This window comes from Anopheles maculipalpis, chromosome 3RL (assembly GCF_943734695.1).
Source record: "Anopheles maculipalpis chromosome 3RL, idAnoMacuDA_375_x, whole genome shotgun sequence".
Lineage (NCBI taxonomy): Eukaryota > Metazoa > Arthropoda > Insecta > Diptera > Culicidae > Anopheles > Anopheles maculipalpis.
This window is the reverse complement of record NC_064872.1, coordinates 22,315,355-22,341,987: the sequence shown is the minus strand read 5'-3', so window position 1 is coordinate 22,341,987 and position 26,633 is coordinate 22,315,355. Positions and strand designations below refer to the sequence as shown.

The 26,633-nt window shown below is 42.1% G+C and overlaps 4 protein-coding genes across 5 annotated transcripts in view; all 4 read left to right on the top strand.

Annotated features, from left to right (window-relative positions):
* LOC126563751 (klarsicht protein) overlaps positions 1–395 on the top strand; it is a 129,702-nt gene extending 129,307 nt beyond the window's left edge. For both annotated transcript variants that reach the window (XM_050220450.1, XM_050220451.1), the window contains one exon: positions 25–395. In XM_050220450.1, the coding sequence (XP_050076407.1) occupies positions 25–394 (370 nt within the window). In that variant the 3' untranslated portion in view covers position 395. The remainder of the gene's footprint in view (positions 1–24) is intronic.
* A 3,691-nt stretch (positions 396–4,086) lies between these two features.
* On the top strand, positions 4,087–10,989 carry LOC126560481 (uncharacterized). The gene is made up of 4 exons (XM_050216441.1): positions 4,087–4,195; positions 10,146–10,395; positions 10,471–10,604; positions 10,685–10,989. Exons 1-4 carry the CDS (start codon positions 4,087–4,089, stop codon positions 10,987–10,989), a joined length of 798 nt encoding a protein of 265 aa, XP_050072398.1.
* Positions 10,990–14,444: 3,455 nt separating this feature from the next.
* LOC126565277 (protein takeout-like) lies at positions 14,445–18,186 on the top strand. The gene is made up of 4 exons (XM_050222441.1): positions 14,445–14,526; positions 17,335–17,572; positions 17,679–17,812; positions 17,883–18,186. Exons 1-4 carry the CDS (start codon positions 14,448–14,450, stop codon positions 18,182–18,184), a joined length of 753 nt encoding a protein of 250 aa, XP_050078398.1. The 5' UTR covers positions 14,445–14,447; the 3' UTR covers positions 18,185–18,186.
* A 4,274-nt stretch (positions 18,187–22,460) lies between these two features.
* Positions 22,461–25,402, top strand: LOC126565261 (uncharacterized). The gene is made up of 4 exons (XM_050222425.1): positions 22,461–22,552; positions 24,551–24,794; positions 24,856–24,992; positions 25,067–25,402. The coding sequence occupies exons 1-4, from the start codon at positions 22,471–22,473 to the stop codon at positions 25,369–25,371; spliced, it is 768 nt and encodes a 255-aa protein (XP_050078382.1). The 5' UTR covers positions 22,461–22,470; the 3' UTR covers positions 25,372–25,402.
* Positions 25,403–26,633: the final 1,231 nt, after the last annotated feature.

Genomic DNA, 26,633 nt, shown 5'->3' with positions numbered 1-26,633 from the left:
TTTATTTTCTCTTTCAAAAAACAGCAAAAAGAATCGTAATGGCGGACATAGTCGCAGCCAGTCGAACACTTCCGCGGAGGCAACCGAAAACGAAGACGACGAGCAGGCACTGCTGCAGCACCACCAGCTTACCCAGGACGAGCTGCAGCGCGAACATCTACTGGCAATGCAGAAATCCGCCCAGCTGGGCATTGTGCAGACGACCAAGATGAAGCTATCGCAAAACCGTTGGGTATGGCGCATCACCAAGATTGCCGTACCGGTGCAGCTTGCCCTGGTGCTGGTGATGTGTGCCGCCTGCTTCTTCGAACCACACTGCTGCGATGCGCTCAACACCTATTCGATGAGCTTTACACCTCAGCTGCGCTACATGAAGGGACCACCACCGATTTAAGGCCACCGAATGGTGGCCAGATTGGGAAAAACTGCCCACCATTCACCCGTTAAAATGTATTCGCACGAGTACGGCCACGTATGAACGCGAGTACGGTATGGGCGGAATTTGGGGGCGATTTTAATTAATTGGATAGATTTTTTATATCCTGGAGATATAACGCTGGTTAATTAGTTTCTAAACGGTATAGTAGCCGGTACGACCGGTTCGGTGCGTCGAAAGGCACCCAAGATTTACTTCCTACCGTTGTTGCGCAATACATATTCTTATCTTTATTATTTCCTTTAAAGTTCTTCCTACGTTCAATTATCTTGTCATCTTTCTATTCTAAGGATTCCTATGTAAAGGCTCTAGATTTGTTGCGCATAATTTCATGCAAATGAAGTATGCGCATTAGGTTTTGTAACCTTTTAGTATTTTAAACTGTTTTTTTTTTCTTGTCTTCTCCTTTAATAGAAAGTATATTTATTAGTTCGTTAGATACACAATGAAAATGTACAATACTATTCGATCGTTCGGCACCGCTCGTTCGTTCGTTTGGTGATGTTATTTAATCGTTTGCATCGATTGTAAGCAACAATTTGTATGAATTAATGATCCTATTTTGAATAAGCTCGATGAAATATCTACTATTGAGGAGGAAGAAGATTTATCATATTTCTCATTTGTTTTCAAAACTTCATTCATTCACGTTTCATTTCCAATACAAATAGCTACAGAAGCGTAATTTTTCATCCTTTACCTTTATATTGTATCACAGTAAGACGTACTAACAGTAAGTGTAAAATTTCTAACACAAAAAACACTTAACACTCATTAAGAGCATATGGCGATGGAAAACAAAAAAAAGTAAAAGCACAGTATGTTCTACATAAAACACAACGAATCGAAACATAAACAGTGCCTTGAACAGAAGACAGTAGATCAGAAGTTGTCTTTTGGAGGTGATAAAACACTTCCAAATCAACCAAACTTACCAATAATTCAGTGAAAAAGACTGTTCATATTATTTTTGTAGTCTCTGCACAGCGTGAGAGGTAAAGGCGATGTAATTTTTTTACATACATATTTTCCATCTCCAGTGATACTAAGCTGCTTTCCTAAGTACAGTTTTACAGTTTTATTCCGGTTACATTAAAGTGGAAAAAAGTAATTAAAAAAAAAAAAGAAGTATGTCAAACACACTGCCAGTTTGTGTTACGGTCGCTCGCTACTTATTGCCTGTGCGCGCTTGTAAGATGATTCCCTCAGCGTGAGCTAACAGTCGCGATACTTCGAAAAAAAAAAGTATTTTCATTTACTTTTTATCTGAGGCATGTGTCATTAAGTTGTATATTTTGGTGTTTTTGAAATATGTGTTACTAATGTGCGCATTCTCGTTTTTGTTTTTTTCATTACGTACGTACGTACTACTACTAATACTACCTACCCCCACTACTATCTTACCCCGTTGTAATATGTTGTTCGTGGATCAGTTAGTTAGCGTTTCTAGCCTTGTGTACCAATAATGTGTTCCAGCGCGCGCTCTCGACCTTAGTCGACGTCTTGCGCGCTGTTTTTTTTTTCTCAGCGGGATTGCATCTTTATTACGGTACCCATTCCTTACTCTTGATTGTTTGTGCGCACAAAAAAAGATATAAAAAATGCCAAGCAAAAACAAAACCGACAAATAGGAGTTAAGGAAAATGGAGCTTAAGGATTCCCGCTGTCGCATTACTTCCGGTACGACAGAGCTTAATTAGGCCAAGAGTAGAGAAGAAAAAACGATTTATTTTTGTGTTGCGTTAGCACTTATAAGTCAAGCTTACAAAGTGAGAGAAATGAAATGGTTCTTGTTTCTTTTCTTTCCATTTTTTCCATCGAGTATAGGGAGCTCCATCGAAACGAAGGAGTCACGCAATAGAAACTATGCAATAGAACGAGAACAGAACGGAGAGCAGAAAACGAATAAAATGGAGAATAAATTTTTACATTTTCCTACAATCGAAGGCAATTGCGAATGTGTTTTTTGGCATCGAAGAAGAAACCTATGGTGGTCATTGATGGCGGTCAAGCAGAAGAGCATCCGAATGCTGTAGATGAATTACAGCATCTAATTATTTCTTTCTAGAACAATATAGAGCGCGTCATCTTGAAGCAATCCTCAAAACCGAATTAGTATAATTCGAAGCTGACCAGACAAAAGTTCATCGGTGTTAGAATTATTGGATTGTACCTCAGCGACCGTGTAAAGAGAAGATCACGGTTAATAATTACATCTAGCCGGCAGACCTAGAACGATCGGACATCTAAGTTACAGCCGTGCTCAGCAGCAGCTTCCTCGGTTCTGAAGCGTCATGCTCTCGTCATTGACGTGACCCAGACAGGTGGCAAACTGCTCATGCAGAGTACACGAACTTATCAATACTTTGCCTCCCCGATTGTGGCTACATACAATCACACACACACACAAACTGATTTCTTCCACCAAGCCCGGATGTAGCTTCGCAAGTACGCATAATTGCACACACCATTCGCGCCATTTCAAACAAGGAGATCGAACGAGTGAGATTGTGCGTGATCCATCCACGGCACGTGCTGGTACTTTATATAGAGGCTTTCTGACGCATGCACATACTCTTCGACATACACACACATGCGGGAGCTATATTTCATTAATGAACTCTGCGTCCATCGTTCTTCGCAAGCTAATGAAGCACTCTCGGTGCGGGAGTTATGTGGTACGGGAATCGGGAACGGTAGTAGGCGGATTCGACATACTATAATTCACTGCACGCCCCCTTTTTGAGGCATAAAATATGCATTGTGTAGCAGGTGCTGTGAGACGAATTCTTACACCGTGTTCTTCAAAAGCCGGAATCGGCAACACAAACGTACACCGAAAAAAAAAATCATCCCAAACATGTTTTAATAACACAACGCTCCTATAGGATTAATCGCATTTAGGAATGATGGGAAGCGATAGGAGTTTCAAACAATGTAGAGAATGCAATTAGGGATGATCTAAACGGTCACTACTTTCTGACGCACTGATCGAGAGCGCCTTGTGTTTGGATATTCGAAGAGAGGATCCTCCCTATACTGTCGGCCATGTTTTTTTCGAAGGACGACGGATACTCCTTGAAACGCTCGTTCGTGTTTGCAGCTAGAATCCTTTAGCCATTTGGTGTTCCTACCTCAGCACCCACACACCCTCACAGTTCTTCTTCTTGTTCTCCCTCCGTAATGGTTGGAATCTTGCCAATGGAATGATTACGTAGCACGCAACCATTTTGCGCTCCGCCAGTTTCTCCACACTCGTCTTCACCCGGAGCCCGTTCCCGTTTTAGACCAATCATCACCTATTCGACCAGTACAATATAGATAAATAGACTAGTGAACCGGTACGGTGGCGTTAGTCGCAGCTCAGAACTTCACCAGTGCTGTTCTAAGATCTCCAGTCGCAAGTGGTTTGCTGCTGCTCTCTTCTTTCTACCCTTAGAAGCAACCTCAGGCAAGATAAGTGCAAGTGTTAGCAACTTCTTTACCCAAGCTTAAAACTCGCACCGCTGTCTAGCCGTCCTTGGTGTGGTGTGCGTGAGTGTTGTGTCCGCTTTGCTAGGCCAAGTTCACCGAGCGACGACTCGTCACCAAACGGCACCAGCTATAGGCTATCTTGGTGGAGAATTTCGGAAGGATCCGGAGGCATTGGAATGGGAGCGACAGCAAACAAGGCCACGACGGTGGCGAACCGACTGCTGACGGTGGTCTACATTCTGGTCATTGCCGGGGCCATGATCGGGCTGGTCGGTGCCGGTTTGCGTGAGTAACAACGTTCTGTACATTGGTGGTGGGTTGAGACTTTGAGGTGACAATTTTATTGCGAATTTTTCTTTTTTGCGAAACTTCTCGTAACGCTGGTCAGGGTGTTGTTTAGCGAGGCGAAATGTTCTAATGCGTTGAGGAACAATCGAAAGGTGAGACATTTGCACATCCAGAACGTTTCAAAAGACGTTTAATTTTTGCGTCAGTTGCAGCAGGAAAATTGATTCAGATGTTCGATTTCTGACGTGTTTTCTTGCGCTGCTAGTCTCCCGGTCAACCTTTGGCCCCAGTGTGACCGGTTGTGTTTAATGAAACAATCGGTGGCTGATTAGGTGCACCGTACCCGGTCTATCGGGTGTTAATTACGGAGCGTGTGATCATCATCGCAGTAAATAGTATTGACAAGGTACCATTTTTCATCGATCCGTACATCTGTTAATTGATGTTGTTAATGCACCCTTTTATGTGCTGATGAGATTCAATGGGAGAATGTAGGTCGGTGATTCCTGGTACAGTATCCTGGTCATGCCACCAGCTTAAAAGGGCATTTAAAATGCAAATTTCTGATGGTAGCAAATAGTATTGAACGGATACTTTGCCGCACAAGTAGAAAGCGATGTAAATGTAGCTCTTTTTAAATCAAATAAAGTTGTATAATCGTTTCATATTGATCTCAAAAATATTTTGGAATACTTGTCATAGCACCATGTCTTTTTGATGGCAAAGTTCCACATCCGAGTAGCGAATCTACCCTAACTGAATAAAATATTCTACCATATAATTCTAAAGTTCCATAAAAAAACTTACAATATTCCACTATCGATGTGAAAAATTCTACTGACTAATGGCAGAAAATGAACTTACACCCTGTATGTTGATAATAAGTTTTTGTTTCTCTCTGAAATTGTTGTATGTGTGGAGAGAAATGTTTTTTTTTAAATCATTTTTAGAATCCTGGCCACGGTACCATTTTTGATGAAAAAATGAATTAAAATATATCAGCTTAATTTATTTTACTTCTTTTTAAGGGCTTGAAACACGTTCTAGAATTATGATTTCATACTTTTATTCACACTTGTATGCACACAAAAGCGAAACGGGAAAATTTTATTAATTGATTGAAACGCCTAATAGCTTAATAATTGACTCATAAATAGCCTTCTCATAATTTGAATTATTTCGCTTGGTATTAATACCAATCGTAACCAATAATTATTTTTCAAAGCTATAAGGCTTTGATGCCCAAAATACAGTGATTTAGATTTATTTATTTATTTATTTACATTTGATTATTACGGTCCAGTGCCGTATTGTCGAGTGATTTAGATTTAACGAAACAAATTTTCAACACTTTTTAGTGCCTGCCTTTTACCTCATTTCACAAGAAAATTCTCTTAAAAATTTGGCAAATTAAAGCAAGATAACAACCTTTTCATAAATATAGGATTTTACTATAACATTTATCAAATCCCTTTTTCGCCTTGTCTTTTAAGAAAAAGTTCATGCACCTTAGTTTTCGAGTGAAGTTATGTTTCTTATAATTTCTTATAATTTTTTAATATTTGTTTTAAGTTTTGCTTTTATTTTTTTTTTACTAATTGATTCGTTGATTGATTGATTGATGCCTAATCACGGCATCACTGTTCTCACACATAAGAATCATACGCATTATTAACATTTAACATAATTTTTAATTTTTTTTCCATTTTTGAAGCATTCTACAGCAGCCAATGTGCTTAATTCCTGATCAGGGCGCCACACACTTGTCATCTGATTCCCCATGTGCATGTGTGCATTTGCTAGATTGTAATCAATTTTACTCGTTTTGTTGGTTCGTCGATTGTCTAACAAAAACACACACATTCCACCCTCCCATCCCATCCCACCACCCATCGTCAGTATTGTCTCTCCTGGAGCTTAATGTCGTGCTCAATTACAGCTCCGATCCGTCACATAGATTAACCTGGATGATAACATCTTATCCGCAAGATCGCGAAACTGATCATCCACCCGCCAGCTAATCTGGTGCGTTTCTCCCGCTGTCACCGCCACCGCACAAAAAGAATTTCCAAATGAGCATTTTGGCTAATAAAAATGCTTAATTTGTGGTCAATCAACGAGGTTCTCGGTCATCAAGAATCAGTGTTGGATGCATATTATCATCAGTGCGGGAGCGTATCATCCATACAATACTATGTTTAACCCTAGCTTCCCAAGCATGAGTTGGTGTTGTTGCACCGCGGGGCCTGATTATCGACGTGTTGTGCACACACGCCTGAACCCAGCCGGTTCGGATCAGTTTTGCATTTTGCTAACCAAACATTAGCATCGTTACTCGCTGCATCATCATTGTTATTCACGATCGTAGGTGGGCTTGTTAGAGTTGTTCTAATGTTTCGGGAAAGGAGTTTATGTGTGTGTGTGTGTTTTTTTTTCTCGCCAAGTGAGAGTCAGCAAACGAGACGCTGATCATGATCTTGGCACCAGTTTTCACACGGTGGTTAGCTCACTAATAGTGGTAGTTCCTGGTTCGATAAAAAGCGTAGGCTCTCTCATCATCAGCATCGTCGCCGTATCACCCAATTAGGCGCGTCAATTTTATCGATCTTTCATATGCTCTATATCGGAACGATGTAATAACGATTGTTTGTGGCTAGTCGAAACAAGCGATTGTTTTATTATTTGTTTTAAAAACTTCCATTTTTAACATCCGTTCACAATGCTTTATCTAATAAAGTCGATTATTCAACATGCCGGCGCTTGATGCAAAGAATGTCTACCAACACGTTGTGGAAGTAGACGATGCGTGATGTTTTGCAAGCGACCGATGGTTGGTTTAGTTTGCGTTAAGACGAAAAAAACAAAAACAAAGTTATACCAACATTCTCATTCTCAGGAAGACATAAGTCAATGCCAACGGCATCGTTGAAGCACGTCGCCACCTGGACGTAAGGAAAAATGGTGTGTGCTGTTGTGCCTTTTATTAGCAAAAAGAATGATTGTCTTCTTTAGAAGCATCTTTTTTACACAGACATCCTGCTTAAGAAGCCACAGCACAAAAAAAAAACTAGCTCAACGTGTAAGGCGTGTAAGCGTACGCGATAAGTAAAGTACTTAAGAATCACATCGTATCATAAAGAGAGATAACAAAAAAAACCCCGCACACCAGCACCAAACAACGCAAACATTCAAAAAGTTCCCCGTTCGACGTTGTTCCCTGCGGCGATCTCATTTGTCAACCAACTTGTCCATCTGTCGATTGTCCTGAAACGGGTTTAAATCAAGCGGCAAACAAGTTAAGCACAGTCTAATCCCCCGTGCGCAGGGAGATAATCTGCAATGCGAAAATGAAAGCCTCCCTGCTTGTACAGGGGTTCGTCACCTGTCAGCGGCAGTAGCTGTGGGGAATTCTCTCTGATTATGCTGTAAACTGGTTGCAGATCCAGATCATTCTTCCCGGACGGATTGTATTGCATTGCATTCCGCTATAAATTCCCCGCCACGGAGACACACCGATAACAAGCTAAAATACTATTAAAACCCAGTGGTGAGCGAGACCCGCTCGTTTGTTGCGGTGGCATTGAAGTCTTTCGTGTATCATGTTTGTGCTTTTTTTTTTGTTGTACCGTAGCAGTTTTCCGCTCTTGTACGAGCGCACATACGCGCCAGTTTGAACCGAAAATCAGTCAAGTTCAAGGTGACTCAAGGTGATTTTCCGAGACGTACCGGACAGACAGGTTGGCAACCGATACATGCTCACTCGTGCGCATGTATGCACACACGCCGCACATTTGTTTCCTTTTTCCGGCATTGGACGGTCGGAAAACGATACAAAATTTTCGAAATTAAATTCCACAAGTAGTTTCCAGCTCTTCTGACAGGGTTGAAAGCAACAGTGCGAAGTACGTCAGAAGCAGAAAGATTCTCTTCTTGATTGATGCCCGGAAACAACAGATCTCGCCGCCGTTAACGGACACGCACGCGAGATGCGCACAGTTGAAAACTAAAGCTATAAAAGCAGCGGGGTTGTATGCTTTTCTCGATTGCAAAAGGGCAAATAAAACAGTAAAACAGCAACTGCCGCATCCGTCTTCACTTTCGTGGAAATCTCTTTCTTTTATACGATCGCGAACAGTGTGTCAACGGTACGAGCGACGGTGTTGTACAATTACGATCACAATTTTGCACACACTCTAGTGGTTGTGTGTTTTAAAAAGGAGATAATTTAATACAATCTTGTGTATATATTTACCATTCCAGTAGGCGGAGAAAGAAGTGAGATTTTACTGTATTAATTTTCTGCTCACCGTCTGACACAGCTTAGAACTATGTTCTGACGCCGCAGGAGCATTTGCTAATTTGTCCTCTCAATAATAACACCTTCAGATGGGGAAGATACACTTACGCTTACGGGATGAATTGTGTTCTGTTGCCTTTATGTTCTAAATTACGCCGAGAGAAGTAACTTCAACGCACGACAAAGTAACGAACTTGTGGTTTCCGTGCAGCTGTGTCTCAAATTCTGTCTACACTGTACCGGAGTCATATCACCGAGAAATAAAAGCTTTATTTTAATCTCCCTTTTATGACAATTGCGCTGTAGGCATTTTTAGTTAGTAAGATCAGTTTTTTGTTTGTTTTTTAATTTAGTTTGAAAAATCCTGCACAATCGAGCCCTTTTTTTATGGCCCAACTTATTAGATGAGAGCAAGCTAAAACCCGTTTACTCAACCTCTGAAAGGAACACTTTCATTCAAAGCTGCTAATTACCCCGAAAACAAAAATGAACGAGCGAGGTTCTAAGATTCTACCGACAACCAGACGCCTCTGTTTACGTTTTGTTCTAGCCATTCGAGCGCCAGGTGATAATAAGAGGCTTCTGAACAAAAAACCATATCGTGCCCTTTCGAATGCTTTCATCCGCAACTTCATCCCAGCCCTCCAAACAGAGCACAGAATATTTTTGCGGCAAAACACCCCTAATTCTGTTTCGGTGATTCACGCGAATTACGAATTATGCTTCGTTGGGGGGGGGGGGGGGGGGGCGAATTGCGAACAACCAAAGCAAGCCTTTTCGGGTGGTGGGAAGTAGTGGAGAGTTGGGAGGGGGTGGGCAGAAGAGGAGATGGAGCTAAGTAAGCCTTCTCGCGGGCTGCGTGCGTGCGTTTGTGTGTGTCTCTATAAAATGATGAGAACGCGAGAACGATGCGCAACACTCGGTCGGAGTGCGCGTGACGGACTGGTTCTGGTGCGAAACAGTTTTTCGGTGACCTGGAAGATTTTTGTGCTTTGAGAGTTAAAGTTGCCCATAAGATGCAGCTGCCAGAGTGGAGTAATCGAATCACCCAATCGGTGACCTTAGCCACCGTGCTCGTCCTGCTGGCGGTCAATTACAGTGGTGCCGTTTTTCGTACGTATCCTTCTCGTTGTAAAGTCGGTGCTGTAGGGGCTTGTAAACGTTAGATGAAGCAAAAAAAAAAAACGTGCGGAAATTCGTGCTATATAACACCGAACACGGTTGTGTATTCCTGATATTGTAAAACGTGCCCTTAGACAGCTGCTGGCGTTGTTAAACTGCCTGGCTAAGCAATCGGAAATTGGAGTGAAGCGTGCTACGCTATTGTGTTTGGAGGAGTTTTTTCAAGTTCTCAGCCGTTTGGATGAACAATTAAACGCAAATGTTGGTGGAAATCGAGCGAGGTGTACTGGTACAGTGCGTTGAGCGATTAATCAAGCTTTATTGAACTATTAAGAAAGTGGTCTGATTGTAGGAAGTTATTGGATGAACGATTTTAATTAAAAAATAACGAAACAACCTGGAAGTGCTTCAATTTAATTAGCTCACATTAACTCCAAATTAATCCTATTTCTACTGCAGTGTGAATGCTAGATGTCGATAAACATTCAACGCCTCTTCTAACCTTTCAATTGAATTAATCTCCCGTAGCTTCCGTACTGCGCGCCTGTCCCCGCAACTCGACCGACCTAAACCAGTGCATTATCGATGTGGTGAACGAACTGCGGCCCCGATTGGCGACGGGAGATTTTGGTGAAAACTTCACCATCACCTCCCTGGAGCCGATCAAGATCGATCGACTGACGATCGAGCGGGGCGAGAACTTTAAGGCCAACTTTACGAACTTCCGCATCAGCGGTGCAACGCACGAGAAGACGGGATTCATCGTGAAGAAGTTGAAGTAGGTGTCGCTGTCGTTGTAAATGATGCTTTGCATTAACTAACAAAATCCTTGCTTTGGGCATTCCTTCTTCAGAACCGACATCGACAATCGTCAGATTAATGCCACCCTACTGCTGCCGAAGCTCCAGGTTAACTCGAAGTACTCGCTCAAGATGAGCATTCTCGTGCTGCAAATTAATGGCGACGGTGATCTGCAGGTGAATCTGAGTAAGTAACACTCCCCGTGTACGGTGGCTGTTTTCTGTGACCAAAGATCCACTGATCGATCTCTTCTTATCTCGAAACAGCTGACACCAAGGTAAGCCTGAAGCTTACATTCTACACGGAAATGGTCGACGGTGAGGAGTACTTCCGGTTCAATCCGATCAATCTGCGCGTCAAGTTCGGTAAGGCTCGCTTCTACCTTAAGAATCTTTTCAACGGTGATCCAACGCTGGAGATGATCGGTAATCAGGCGATTAACGAGAATCCGGACGTGCTGCTGGACGAGGTAAAGAGTGGTATTGAGGAGAATTTGGCCAAACTGTTCACCAAGATTGCCAGTGAGGTGGTAAAGGATGCACTGTTTGAGGAAGTGTTTCCCTGGAGCTAAATCGGTGAACGAATCCGGTTTTTATTGTGTGATAGAACGAGATGTAAGGAGCGGGAAAGAAAGAAAAAACGAGACAAACCATGTAGGTCGATAGAAATTGAATGAAATGTGATTTTAAACTGTTTATATTTTTTGGGGAGTTTGACGTTCCTTGAAATCTGTAGCGGCATTATTTTACCAGACGGGTTTTGAATGTGCAATCACAATACAATAAATATGGAAGATATGTGTGTTTTTTTTAAATACTGGACGAGAGAACGTTATTTTTATGTTAAGAAAAAAAGTCCAATATTTTTTAAGCTAGTGCACTCTAATTTATTTTAACGGTGTGGTAATTTGATTCAACGAAGAGGCCTTGCTCAAAAGTGAATTGTAGGAAATACTGTGTTCTTAATTAATTAAGCTTTCAACCATAGCAAGAGGCATTTTTGTGCAATTTAAGATTTATTTTCAGCTATTTCCTCGTTGTGAAGAACAGAAAATAGTAATGAAAAATGAAACTAAAAATTTAAAAGCTAGAAACCGTGTTGATTCCCTGTGTCAGCCTGAAAGTATGCAATTCGAATGCGCGTAGAGATGGCTGAGATGGTTTGAGTCGATGCTAAGACACTATGGTAAAATGCTATCAAATAGCACTAAGATACAAAGTTGTGTCTACAGCGGTACACTTGTAAAAAGGTAAGCCTATTCTTTGTTATTTCACATATATTTTTTCATCTTCTGATTTTTTTACATTATGTCAAAATTTCAATTTTGAGACACATTTACATCCGAAACAACTGAAGGAAATATTTTTAAACTATCATTATTACGCTTATTTTTATCTTATTTTGCATTGTTGATTGAGTAAAAAAAAAGTACAAACGACATATAAATTGGGTAATAAATTAAACAAAATTGAACATTTTTAAACCATAATAGCTCAAATAAGTCACCCAAAAGGACGCGTGTCTCTGGAGATTTCAAAATCCAAATGTGATGTTTTATTGAGTGTTTATGAAATTTTCTCGCTTGTAGATCGTTTTTTGAGAGCTTCGCGCACATACTATCTACACGAAATGATACACAAAAAGCTGAAATCCCAATTTCGGTCTGGATTTCAACAGTTTTAAGCTTCCCGTAGTTCCGCCCAAAGGCTTCACCAAGATGGAAGTAAGACTTGAAATTGTGGATTTGTAATCAAATTGGCTCAAAAAAGAATGTTTCAAACACTTTTTGATTATATGCCAAGTGAGATAGAGAAAAGATCTTGCAAATGCATAAAACTATGCAATGTCTTGTATATAAAGCAAAAGAGTCTCTTATCAAGTTTTGACTATCTCACACGCTTTAGACGTTCTAAAAGTGTTAGCTTTACACATTCTTTTTGGAACTCGTTTCACTTGGTTCGCAGCAATAAGATTCTCGGATAGATAAACCAAAGTGCTCGTTACGGTAGAATATGTTTCTATTTTTAACAGATCATACTTGTGGCTTAGTTGAAGAACGTCCCAAAATGCTTGTGAAGCTGAGTTTTAAAATTATTTCGTTTTATTTTTAGTCGCAATCCCTTCTACGTGTCTAGCGTCTAGTACGCTCTAAAAGCTCTTTAAATGATGAGAATGTTAACCGAAGAATCAATTACAGGAGCTGCAAAGATTGTTAGTTCACGTTTAGTGCTGTATTTTCTCGTTCACAAAGAATACATTATTTAAAGACACAACATTTATTTGAACGAATTTCTTTAGAATTTCGTCAAACAGATATGTAATGGCAGAATCTTCATAATGATCAAAGGATTTAAATGTATGTGCTTTTATAGCAAAGTCAGCAAAATAGCCAAAAATGGCCATAAGAATCTGGCCAAATTATTGAATTTATTAAAACTCTAACAAATCTTTGTAAAATAAATAGTTGTGAATAAAGCTCAAAAAACTAAAAATTAAAAAGAAGTCCAGACACTGACCTGGCCACTTCAGCCACATTGTTTATCCACGGTCTGGCCCGGTTACAATCAACAAGAGCGGCTAAGATCATAGAAATAAGACGGAAGGAAGAAATCTATATCAAGCATACACGAAAGTCGCATACCATAATGTTTTTGTTTGTTTGCTAATCTTTCCTATTTCGTTTGTTTACTCGCGGCATCGATCATAAAATCTGTTTGTGACTGGTATAAATCCGATCCGCACTCACACACACACACACACTCTTCTACAGCGTAAACATGGGAAAACCGTTAGCAAGTTGTCCATTACAGCTTGTATGTAGCAAAGTCTACAATCTGCAAAACATTTTTTAATGGGAATTTTATGTCCCACACAAGAAAAAAAAACCCCTCACTGTCGGATAAATCCCTTCCAACCAGGAACGATTTAGAAAGTCGTTTAACTGTGCCAAAGAATTTAAGATATTCCGGGAGTAATCAAATTCCTTCACTATACTCGATCCTCCATCCTCCAATGGTGAAAAAACAATATTTATCTCTCCAATAATTTTCCGTTCTTCAAGCCTTCACCACCCTTAGTCTAGCGCCAAGTCGAAGCCGCATTTAAAAATAACAAACAATCGCTGTTTAGTTGCCAAACCAGCCCCCGGTGTATGGTGAGGTGACTCGGCCGAAAAACAACATGTTTTGGTGGATTTAGCCGATGGCATCATCACCAACGGTTGGCCTGCCGTGTTTAATTCTTACTGCACGTTTTTTGTATCGTAATGTTTCTGTTCTTACTTCCCAAACCCGAGGACAAGATTCTAACACATTACCAGCGACATCCCGAAAATGATATTAATACAATCCGCATCTAGAACGAATTGAAGATCACCTTTTCGATCACCAAGTGGTGGGAATGGGTTTGGGGGAGGTGGTTTTTCCTTTCTTTTTTTGTTTTTATTGTTGTTTGCACTGGATGGTTTTGCGTCCGCCCCGGAACCAGTGGAGGCTTAACCACTTGTTGACCTACCACCCTTTCGGGGCGCGCTGGGGCAGACAGAAGGCGCAGAGAATTCAGGCACGAAACAGGCTCACCCCAGCGTGTGTCTTCGCGTCGATCGCGAGCTGATCGCGCGCATGTGTGTGCGTTTACGACGCGCCGAGACCGAGCCGTACATTGCATGCATGCTAAAAACGTCATCTATAAAAGGCAGCCGTCAGTCGACCATCGGCAATAGTAGCGATCGTTGTGCGTTCGATTTCGCAGCCAGCCAGGTTCCGCCAGGTCCGGGTCTAGATCTAGCCAGACACACTCTCTCGTTCTTCTTCGTCCGGTCCGGTGGTTTACTGCTCTTTCTCCAGCCGATCAGCTATCGAAAAGAAAAGTGAGAGTGTTGTCCGAAAAGCAAAAGGAATCGAAAACGAAATCGAACCGTTTTACTAGCAAGTTCACGGTCACGGTCCCACACCAGCCAGGAAGTGCGTGTCGCTTAATGAGTGAGTGAAAGTGAAGTGAAGTCACCGAGAAACAAGTTCAACAAAAATCATGCTGCAATCGACGAAAATGGTGTGGATCGCCTTTACGGTGATTGTGCTGCACATCGCGGGAAGTAATGCCGCCGTCCGTAAGTGTTTGAGATCATTCTTATGCAATCGTAACTGTAATACAGTTATTCAGAAAGGGGCCAGCGCTAGCTATAATTAATGTCATTAAGCTGTTTTCCTTTGCCTACGGCTTTTGAATTCCTTTTTCTTCCCACGATTCCGATTCCGTGAAAATTGTGGAATCGGAGCGGAAATATTTTCGCCTCCTTTAATTTCCTCGCTCATTGCCTACCCTTTGCTGTGTGTGAGCGTTTTGTGTGAAAATTGCTTCCCTAAAAAAAAAAAGGGAACACCACACACATGCACCCGTACACACATATACACACTAATACTGAAATTAGCTGGTCTGGTTGGAAACTGGAAAGATAGGGAATGGGAAATGCATTATAATTTAGTGATTGCGGACGATACGATCGTACGAGGGTGTTCAGCGAGATTTTACTAGAACGACGATCATATCGGACTTCTCTAGTGAGGAATGTGTGTGTGTGTATGTGTTTGTGCTTGTGGTGATGTTTTACATCATCTTTAGCGAGACGATTAGATGCGTTAACAATTGGTACAGAAAAAATTAATTGCCTAATTGAAAGTGGCTCCATTAGAAAGACTTCAATGAGCGCATAAGGCAGAAAACTTGTGTTGCACTTAGAAGCCTTGTAAGAAAATTTAAAACGGAATTCGTTTTACGATACTTATCCTGTGCTAAAGATCAACACATTTTTCTAGTTTAAAAAAACTGTGTAGAAAACAATATTTACCATCATTTAATTATTTTTTTGGTATGGACAGTAATTAAATTTAAAGATTTCTTAATGAGTCTTAATTATCAGTCTAGAATATCTAAAACTTTTAATATCAATAATTTCATTCCTTGTACTTTTTTTTCATTATAAATTTTTTATAATACACAAAGTTACTTAAATTTCAGTATTTTTGTTTTTTACTAAATTCTACATTGGTGGACGTGGGCAGCGAAATTTCACTAACTTTGAGTTTAAGATTGAGAACACAATAATTGAAATTAAAACTTTTTTCTATGATCAATCACTCATGCCGTAGTTTTGAGTAGAGACTACGTTTTTATAATTTTCAAATATCCTAATGACGTTATGCTTTTACTTAACAATTAAAAAATGTTTACAAAAGCCATACGAATCGAATTCCAGTAGAATCGTAGTTCTTTCGTTATACCTTTAAGTCTACGAATTGTTTTTTTTTTTAACATAAATAAGCTCTCATGAAGAAAGTAAACAAATATAAATGTTTCTGAAAAGGTTAGTGGAATAGTCGTGCTAGCGATAAAATAGCAAGATGTTTTCCCCTCTTGGCTAAACGACCTGCGCAGGTCATGCATGCCATTGAATGATTTACTAGACTAGCACTTGTTGAGACCTGTTGTTGGATAATCAGTCCACTCTTCGGGAGAACGGTCTTGACGGGATTTGAATCCCTGCCCAGTCGTAAGAAGAACTGTGCCGCTCTTTGTCGCTATTTGAAATTAGCAAAGAATTAGGAATAATTAATTGTTTTAAAGGATGAATTAGTTCAATTTCAACGATCTTCAGACTGATTGAGTCCTTAATCCAGCACATAAATCTGTTTCCAGATAGTACTTTGAAATAATTTTGCCAAAGTTGCTTTTGATTGTTTGCAAACAACCTAATGAACATGCATTTCTCGCATCGTTACTTATCGGTCACGTGAACGTGAATGTGCAAATAAACCAATAATTCCCCAATGATAGACGTCTGTTCGATTGCAACCCTGACTTCCCAGGAAAAAAAGACTCCCTTTTTATTGAGTGGTTTCCAAATCACAGCCTTTAACTGAAATTCCAATGTCCTTGATCGCTACTTGCTGGGAATAATTCACCGTAAGTGAGCTGCACGCGTAAATAGTAGGCTTCCCCCAAAAACGTGACACCTGACCTCGGAAACCCACGGGAACCTTATCGGATTAATGGGCACCGTTTGGTGCACCGTGTAATCTGTCCCCTGATGTGGCCGTTTGAAAGGTCGTCGTTATTTTTGTACGTTCGTACGTATAGGCAAACTAGTTCGAGATAATCATAGCTAGAGGAGTACGGTAACGGAATCGTAAGGGCCTGTTACAATATCCTCGTCCCGATCGACCCGAGTCGAGCAGACCGTTATTAGGGGTAGAAGTCGCGTAATGTGTGATCGTAATAGAGGACATGTGACCCGAGGTAGTAGTAGAATTTCTCGTCACCTAACCAGTTTACTAAGACGCATAGTATGGGATGGTAAACGTCAGCTGAGTAATTGAGCGTCACCACTAGCTCACTAATTGGTGACCGATTAACCGAACGTGAACTTCGTGGGTGTGTGTGTGTAAGCGGCTCTTATCGGGAACTTGTACGTTGAAGGTTACCCACCAGCAAGACACAATAATTCCAAACGATCCTCGTTACCTTGCCGGCGTTGGCACGTGTTAGCTATGAACTGGTTCCTCTAAAAGCAAAAGAGTTGACACACACACACACGAATCCAATCCAAGATGTTGATTTTCGAATCACGCACTCGCACCCTTATGTCATCTTTGGGTGTTCAAAAAAAGCAAAACGCCATCTCCAATCCGTGACAGAACCTTCTAGCGATTGCGATACTATTTAATATTCGCGCCAGGTACAGCGACACCTCGTCGAACATCAGACCTTAGCAGGATCGTCATTGATGCTTGACATTGATGGCGGATTCATCGTTTGAAGTTGATTCAAAGTACATCAGAGCTAATAGAGACATTTGCTTCCTGTCTATTCACTCTCTCTCTCTCTCTCTATCTCTCTCTCTTTCTCTCTCGCTGTACAGCGTCCTCCATTAAAGTATGCTCGAGAAACGATCCCGACCTGAGCCGTTGTGTCACCGAGTCTGTCAACGATCTGCGGCCACGGCTTGCGACGGGCAAAATTTCTGATGAGTTCCGAATCCCACCGCTGGAACCGCTCGCCCTGTCCACCGTCAACATGGACCGTGGGGCAGAGTTTAAGGCCACCTTCAGCGAACTGCTCGTGTCTGGACCGAGCAAGTTCAAGATCGACAACTTGAAGTAAGTGGAGGATGGTGATCGTTGCAGATGGAATTTCTTCTGACAGGTTCGGTCTTTCTCTCTCTCTCTCTCTCTCTCTCTCTCTCTCTCCCTCTTCAATTCATAGGGTAAACCTCGAAAAGCTGATCTTCGACTTCAACATCTTCCTGCCGAAGCTATCCTTCAAGGGAAAGTATGATCTGAAGATCAAGCTGCTACTGCTAAACATTGCCGGCGTTGGTGATCTTACTGGAGTTATTGGTAAGCTCTTCAATCCTTTTCCCTTGCCCTCGTACACCACTCTGAAACAATACTCTTTATCTTCGCGCAGAAAACAACCACGCCCGCGTAAAACTCATGGGCGAGAAGTATATCAAGGACGGTAAGGAGTACATGCGCGTGAAGAAGCTGCTCGTTCGCATCCAGATCGAGAAGGGCCGGTTCGACATGAAGGACCTGTTCCGTGGTGATCCCGTCCTCAGCCAAGCCGGCAACCAGTTCATCAATGAAAACTCGCGCCTCTTCCTGGACGAGCTGACGCCCGGACTGGAGCGCAGTCTTTCGGAAACGTTCAAGAACACCTCTAACGAGATCATGCAGCAGGCTACCTTTGACGAGATCTTCCCGGCGTAAGGTGACAAGCGTGATGTGAGCGTGTGATGATCTGTGATTCAGTGATTGCGCACCTGTCCGTACGCACCGCCTGTCAACTCCAAGAGATGACACGCTTGACGCTCGGGAGATGCGCATTCGTTCGTGTAGCATTAGTGATGTACCTTTTATAGCTCTAGCAGCAGCAGCAGCAAGCATGTTCAGTAAAGGCACGGGGGGGTATAATAAGGGTTTGTTTGTGCAATAAACTTACTATCGCTGGTAATCGCTTCCAACCTCGAGCCGGCAAGTCGAGTGCTCGGGTAAGCGGAAGTAACTGAAGTAACTGAACTGTGGTCATGTCAACGGTTCATGCCCGTCGCCAATCAAGCTAACGTCCGAAAATAGCTGACAAGCGAAGCAATCTTCTCATCTTCACTCGGACCTCATCTCACGCACAAAAAGTAAGACTCGGAACTCTTCCGCAGTAATCTTCTGCCTCTCGATGCGATGATGGGGCAATAATTTCAATTTCAACTATATTTGGCGCCTTACAATGTTGTGTGCGAAGATTCTAGATGGTAAACCATTTTCCACGACGCAATACCGATTCTCGGCGCGCCGGAGGCTGGCTTAAAAAAGGGATGCGGATGGAAGTTGTTGAGAGCACTCTAGCGCCACTCGATCGGCTTCGGTCGGCATTAATTATATTGATCTGGTAATACGGTTACCAGGGAAAAGCAAAAAAAAAAAACATATTTACCCACACTCACACATCATAATAATGGTCAGTTATCGGCTCCGCTTTCATTATACGCTCGATTCGTTATGGGTTGTACGAGTTGTTGTTTGAGGAGGCATGAGAATTTCTCACTAGCCCTTAGCCGACGATACGACGAGTTCCAATTGAAGCTCGGCAGAACATAAAGACGATATGATTCATGTGCGAACCGTGTGCGTCATTGGTGAGTGGTGAGCGCGATTGGTAGCGTTGTCGACTGTTTTGGCCTTTGGCAGTTGTGTGCTAGACATTTCTCTAGCTCGATCTCGATGATCTTGATGATCATGCATTTACAAGTACGTCATGAAGAAGCAATTGCATTAACATATCTGCATGCAATTAAACGGTTGTCCTGTAGTATTGTACGACATTCATTGAGAACGATTATTGCTATCGCAAACTATACTTCCAGGCCTTTCTTAGATGGACATTTTATCCTTCAGACTAATGATTTCTATAAAAAAAATTTATGGTTCCATTTCATTTTTTAAAGAATTGAATCTGGAAAAAAACTAAAACATTATATTCAAAAAAGGTTTTGTATCCTACAAGCTCAAGATACAAGATACAGTCCGTTGAAATCGAAAGTCAAAAACAGTGGTGGTCATTTTAGTAAGGTTGAATGCTTATTTTTCATTTTCAGATTTAAAAATAAAATTGCTTTTTCTGTTACTTCAGTTTTTTTCGTGGTTTATTTTTAGCCAAGCATTTAAAATATCGTGAAATTTAATTTTGATTATCCACTCCTGTCATTAATTTTCTATCTTTAACATGCGTTACAAAATTATGCTTGATACTTAATACAATACTGTCATATTTGTAGGTAAGTATTTTCGTTGCTTTAATACTGTATACGCATACAAATGTAAAACAGTAGTTATGTTTCAAAAAGATAATTAAACAACATTTTTCTACTCGAAGATGAAGAATTGAAGAAATGATTTCTTCATTATAATGAAAATAATAATGCTTCATGCCAAAAAAATGTGACCCACTGTCTTTGACATTTCGACCCAGTAAAACTAGTGTTGTTAAGTGATTGTTTTGAACGTATTTTGAATCTCACCACCTTCTGCTTTATTGCTCGTTGGCAATGCTTTATGCAGCATTTGATAAATGAAATTTCTACGCGATAATTTTGTACTTCTCAAACCTTTGTTGGGGTAAGAGGTGGGACATTCTTCATCATCCAGCTTAATATGAAGAAGATCGAAGAAGTTCAACAGCCCTTTCGTGGCTCAACACCCTTCTGCCGTTCGATGCCGGCCATCGATTGGCTTCCTAGACTTGCTGGTACCACCTAGTGGGGTAGTCAGTCCTCACTACGGTCCCAACAAAACGCAGCTGTTGCCTCCATCAGCGGGCCCTTTATGCAGAACTGATTATTTGGAAATGGGCCATCAATTACATATTAAAACTTTCTAAAGTTTTGGTGCTACAAAAGAATATGGTGTTTTAGTTTTTATCGTTGCAGAATTTATAACACCATTTGTCAAAACCTACGCAAAAGATTCATGAATTAAATTCTTGTAAATTGTGACGTTTAAATAAAGCTATTTGACATTTATTCGTAAGTTAATATTATTAGCCATAACCATAACATAACGATGATGATTCTCATCAACTGTTCCTAACTTGATTAACCCGCAAATACATATCAATTAAAATTAAAACGAGAAAGCGAGAAAGAGAGAGAGAGAGAGAGAGAAAGAGAGAGAGAGAGAGAGAGAGAGAGAGAGAGAAAGCAAGAAAGAAATTAGGAGAGGAAAAGGGAGAAATGGGTGATCTTGTAATTAAAATCATAACTAATAATTTACAACAAAAAAATTACAAAAAAGACTATTTATGCGGTGGCCTTATATTGCTGAACACAACTGTAAATTTTGTTGAAAGACCCATAGTTCGCCTGTAGGCGCAACAACAAAAAATAAAATTATTTTCGCCAATAATCTTCCTGGCTATTGTGCTTCCTTCCAAGCAGCAAACACTGAGCTTGCATCTTAACGTCTCTGTAGAAAAGTTGAGGCAATAATCATAAAAATTATCAGTCAACATGAATGCTCAATTCTTCACAATACGACGGTAAGCCGTCATACTAAAATGTAAATAATGCCCAATACAGGATTACATCATTTGTGATTCACATAGATAAAAAAGTAAGATAAGTCACGCACGACTTGCAAAGACGCCATAAACAATATGATTCACCTTATTTTTTATTAATCATGGGTCACGTGCAACATCGTTACAGGAATGATACATCAAGCGTTCCCTTCTTAGAATTTGACACTTTCACCGTACTGATAAAAACGTTCTTCCCTTCCAGTCCCACTACATTTATCCCTTATCAGGACTGATAAGATCTTCGCTGCTTAGATCTTAGATAATGCATGTTGTACCTCAACCCCCTAACTGCTTTATTGCATATTGTTGCATTCACCCAGCAAGACATCGCAAGTCAAAAACCATTTCCAAGGAACCGAAACGATAATGGCGATCTCCAGATCTTCACCCGCCTTTGGCCTTTTGCCATTGTCATCAGCAAGACGCGGTCAGGAAATGAAAGTCTTCGTGCAGCACGCTTCGTCCACCGTATGGGTGGGGGGCAGGGTGTCATCGTAACAATTTGCACATCAATTTTAATTTGCCCCACGCGTCGTCCATTGCACACGGCCGGACAGTATCCTGCGGGACTGCCTGGGGAAGCAAGCGGATGATGCGGGAATGGCGTCAAAAAGAATTTGCCGGTTCCGCGCCTTATCAGCGAGTTTTCGTTTTCTTTTCTTCGTTTTGGTCTGTCTGACTCACGTTTCCCAGCGTCGTCGGGTTGCGTTGGAATTTGCTCGCGCGTGTGTGTGTGAGAGAGAGAGAGAGAAGTGGCACTTTTTTACGATTATGCCAAGCTCAGCATCTTTGGTTGTTGATGCTAACATTCAACAAGAAAAAAAAAACGCAGTACGAAAGCAAATGAAAGAAAGCAACAACAAATACCCACCCACATTCCCACCATTTGCTTTTGTTGGATAGGGGAAGAGGAAGCCGAGAAGGGTGTGGGAGGATCAAGTGATCAAGTGGCTCTTTTCCACTTCTTTCCCAAGACTCTCTCAACAAATATCTCTTTCTCTTCAACATGGTGGTTGATGTTTTTTGCGTTAGTTTGGAATTTGTAGCATTCTTCTCCATTTCTCTCGCCAGACTTCTTTGAGGGAGGCCTCTAAACAATTTTCCTACAACCCTGCCCTCGGTTGGGGTGGGATAGTGATGTGAAAACGAACGGAGCGCGGGGAATGCGGGCAAGGCAAGAAATAGTAACAACAAACCCAAACTCTCACTCACTCACTGCTCGGCCACGTTCAAATGGCCGCGTTAGTTCTCTTTCCCGTGTGAACTGGTGCAGTTGGCGGCATAGTCGGACGCTCCAGTAGTCTCGCTGGTCTAGAACCTCCAACGACGACAGACGATAGCGAAGTTGCGTGTTCCGGAGCGATCTTGCGATATTATACAAAGGATATCCTCAATCGGGTTCGGCAAGATCACGCGACAAATCATGGAAGATCGTTGGGTCTTCCCGTTAACATTGCTGCTGATTGTAACCGTTGCAGTTCCGGTGTCTGTCGCAGGATTCACGCGTAAGTGTCAAATCGAGTTGGCAACACAAAGGGTCTCTAGTCGTATCGCTCACTGTGTGTCACTCAATGGTTCTTACTGGTGTGTGCAAAGGGTTATGACCCCCCACGTTATTCAAAGTGGCGCGTTTATTGACGACGAAGTAGCGTCGTGTGTCCATACTTTGCGGTGTTAATTTAATCGCTAAACAAGTTCGCACCGTTGGCACTGGCACCTTGACCTTGGGTGCCGTTGTTCGCCTTACTTCCTGAATCTCTCATGCCCTGAGCATTGTTTGAGTGTGTGTGTGTTTGTGTGTGTGTGTCCCCATCTGCGTACTCTTAAGATCGTCGTCGGCGACAAGTAACCTGCGAATCCACGTGGATTTATGATCACAACAGGCACCTTTTCTTTTCGCACGAAAGTGATAGCGTAAAGTGAGAGAATGAAGTGAGTAATTTCCGATGATCTCCAAACCACTCGGGGCGTGTGTGTGTGTGTGTATGTATCCGATGTGCGAGGGTCAACTGGACGGGTGAAGGCCAACAATTTGCAACTCGTTTAGGGACGGCGAAACGAAAGCAAAAAAGGTCGGAGAAATGAGAAAGACACACTTGTTCAGCACATCCCACATTACCTTAAGAAGGTGGCCTCGCTGCTCGTGTGCGGAATGATTGCGGAAGTTACATTCTTTCTTACGTTGCTGAGGCTGACCTTTTAAGAATTTGCGCCACTAAGAATAAGGGTGATGATTGGTCCCGGGTGCTGTGTACAGTGGTTAAATATAAATATCCAGTGTGACTTTTTTTTATTGCTCCCTTATCGTGTTCAACGAGTCGTTCGAAGGGTGAACAGCAAAGCAAGACTTCCGGCGCCGTCCGATAGCAGAATGGAAGACGCCACGCGTCACATTAAGATTAGTGTGGTGTGTGTGTGTAGTGATTTTTAGTTAACAGTCTGGGTTTAGTAATTTGCAATACTTGCAGAAAACATTAGCATGTGAAATTCAGTCTGCAAAAATATAAAAGAAAGAAGAAAGTCGCTGAAAGACAGAAAACAAACACATCAAATAAGTATAAAATAATGCTAATGTCTAATACTGTCTCATAAAATGATTAAAAAAGAGAACAAAAATAGCAGAACGTAGAAAACTTTTAAAGAGCAAAAAAATATAAAAATCTACGGATTAAACAAAAATAAAAATTCATAAAAAGCTTGATAAGAATACACCACACAATCCTAAACATCACAAGACATGCGACTCTGCATAGTTGAGCAACTAAGCCTATCGACTTCGTGAATTTATCATAAAGATTAGTGAGTAATCTAGATAATTACACCTTTTTTCATGTTTAGAAGTACAGGGACAATAATTGAGGAGAGAACCATTGCCTCAACAACGATGGTGTCGTTGTGCTGCTTTGCGTTGATTCACACAAAGCAGCTGTAATAGAGATCACATCCAAATGACGCTTTAAATGAGCTACTCTACAGGCACGCCAACCCAAAACATCCTCCATCCTCCAAACTCCATCCTCCGTGCGATATCGTAATCAAATGCAGAACAGCACATCCACACACCGACCCATCCACTCCAAGGTTAATTGATGTGTACGATTAATTGAGCTGGTCGTTGTAATGTGGCCATTAAAATCGGCTTCTATTTGCGCTGCCAGAACACCGCTACCAACCCATTTAACTAATTCAATTAGCACACCACACCGACATCGACGAAGAAAATGGTCCCAAAGTCTGGTGCGCGATGGAAGTGCACGAATAGAGAAAAAGTGTTTGCCAAGAAGAATTACAGTTTTACGAATCAAACACCACACCCGACCAGGGTGCGTCCGTTAGGCGGTTGTGATTTATGGGTTCTAAAGCAACGCTGTCTGTTTGCTTGGTTGCCAAAACTATAGTGCTTGGGTAGTGTGGCTTGACTTTTTCAGGCTGAAGTCAGCAGAACACCTTTTGCTCTACAGTATTTTCTCTTTCTGTTTTCGTTTTTGCTTTGCGGATGTCAGGAATTGGATATGAAGCGACCGGATGTCCCCGCAACAGTCCCACACTGAACAAATGCATGGAGCGTGCGATCCAGTACTACATCAGCTACATGTACAGCGGAACGATCAACGATCGGACGACGGTACCGTCGCTGGATCCACTCACACTGCCCGATGCGATACTGATCGAAAATGAAGATGTGGTGTCTAGGTTTACCAACCGACAGACGACCGGCTTCCGGAACATGTACATCACTGACGTTAGGTAAGCGATCCGCCAGTGGAAAACACACGATACATCCTCACCCAACACCTTTCTCTTGCAGATCTGACATAACACGGCTAGAGTTCTACTTTAAGTTTCATATCTCCGCGATCGACACGCGAGGTTCGTACCATGCGGAGGTACGCGTTCCAACGCCCTCCAAAGTTGCCGAATGGTCCCAGATGACCTACTCCATACGTGAGTACGCGCCTAAGTCTTTCACTATCGGAACCGTCATCTCAGTCAGCCATTTTTCACCTTTCCCCTACCAGGAAACTCCTCAATCCAGGTGCAGCTGAAAGGCTACAACTATGAAAGTGACGATCGAGTGTATCTCAAAGTAAACGTGACCGATTGGAGCCAACAAATTGGGGACCATACGGTCGGCTTCCGGTGGTTCACGATGAGTGGCAACTACAGTCAGTTTAGTGAGCGGTTCGAGGAGATACGTGGCCGTGAAATTCTGCCGGTGGTGGAGCGTGATCTGATGCACAGTCTGCAGGAACGGTTTCAGCGCTTGTTGAACGAGATCCTGCGGTTGGCACCGTTCGAACGGTTCTTCCCTACGGTGTACTAGCGAGGGTACAGATGGACCTGTGATAAGGCTAGACGAATTGTTTTGTACATACGCTTAGAGATTAGGGGTGTAGAAGAAGGGCTGGGGCTGTTCGCTGTCAGTGCGGGAACGTTTTTTGTTTTATAATAAACGAAGTGATTGAAAACGAGTTGGACGACTAACTGGGGGGATCGTTGGATGAGAAATTCACCTCTCGGAGCGGCACGCAAGTTTGAGTTGAGTATGGCTGGTATTGTGCAATATTGAGTGCAAGATAGTTAAGTTGGATGCAAAATTCTCAATATTGAGTCAAGGAAAACAAGTTCAATAAAGATCGCGTCGCATTTATATGGAACTTCAGATAGAATCGCAATTACTTTCAGAGAAGACATCTACAAATTCAAAAAAAAAAAAAGGAACCACTGGAACTTACACAATCCACCTAGCAGATAATCGGCTGCCTTACGCACTTTTTCACAATCACTTGCACACAATCTATGATCGTCTGGGCTCATTCGCTCTTTCTCTTTCTTGCACTGTTTCCAATCGATCCCTGACCTGCGACAATGCGAATCAAACGCACGCGCCATCTTCCCTCTTTCCCAACGCGTTCCATCCAGCCATCGATCCTCACCGAAAACTCAGCTTCCCCCCTCCCTCCCCCCACCCCTAACCCAAAAAAACGGGACATTTCATTGAGCCAAATTCTCTCAATGAATTTTGATTGTACCTATTTTCGGGACGGCAGAACGTTTTTGGTGCGCTTCTATCTCCCAGCGTTCAAAGATTCCTGGCCTCGATTGCTGGTTTTAATGGAAGATCGATGATCGATCGAGAACTCGACTGTTAACTTCACGAACTTCACAGCTTGACAGCCAGCGGCCAGTGTCAAGTGTAGCTGCAGTGTGATCCAATTGGGCACACTTGGGATGGGTTGACAGTGCTTGCACGCATCTCTAGCCTTTTCTCTCGCTCGCAGCCTAGCGACCGTGACAGCACCGATGCCGCTGCATAGCTACCACAGCGGGCGCCATTTGTCAAACATAGTTAATTAAATCAGCGCGAATTTCAATTGATCGAATGTTTCGTTTGTTTTCGTTTCGCGCTTTGCACCGTTGTGGCCGTTGCCGGCTTTCCAGCATCCATTCCCGAGTGGACGGTCCGTGACTGTGCTGGTCGTGGTGTGGTCGGCGAGATGTCACACGATCACGATGACATGATCGGAGGAAAACTGTTGGCTAACGGTATGTTGGTGTGCGTGTCCCAAGAGGAAACGAGAGCAT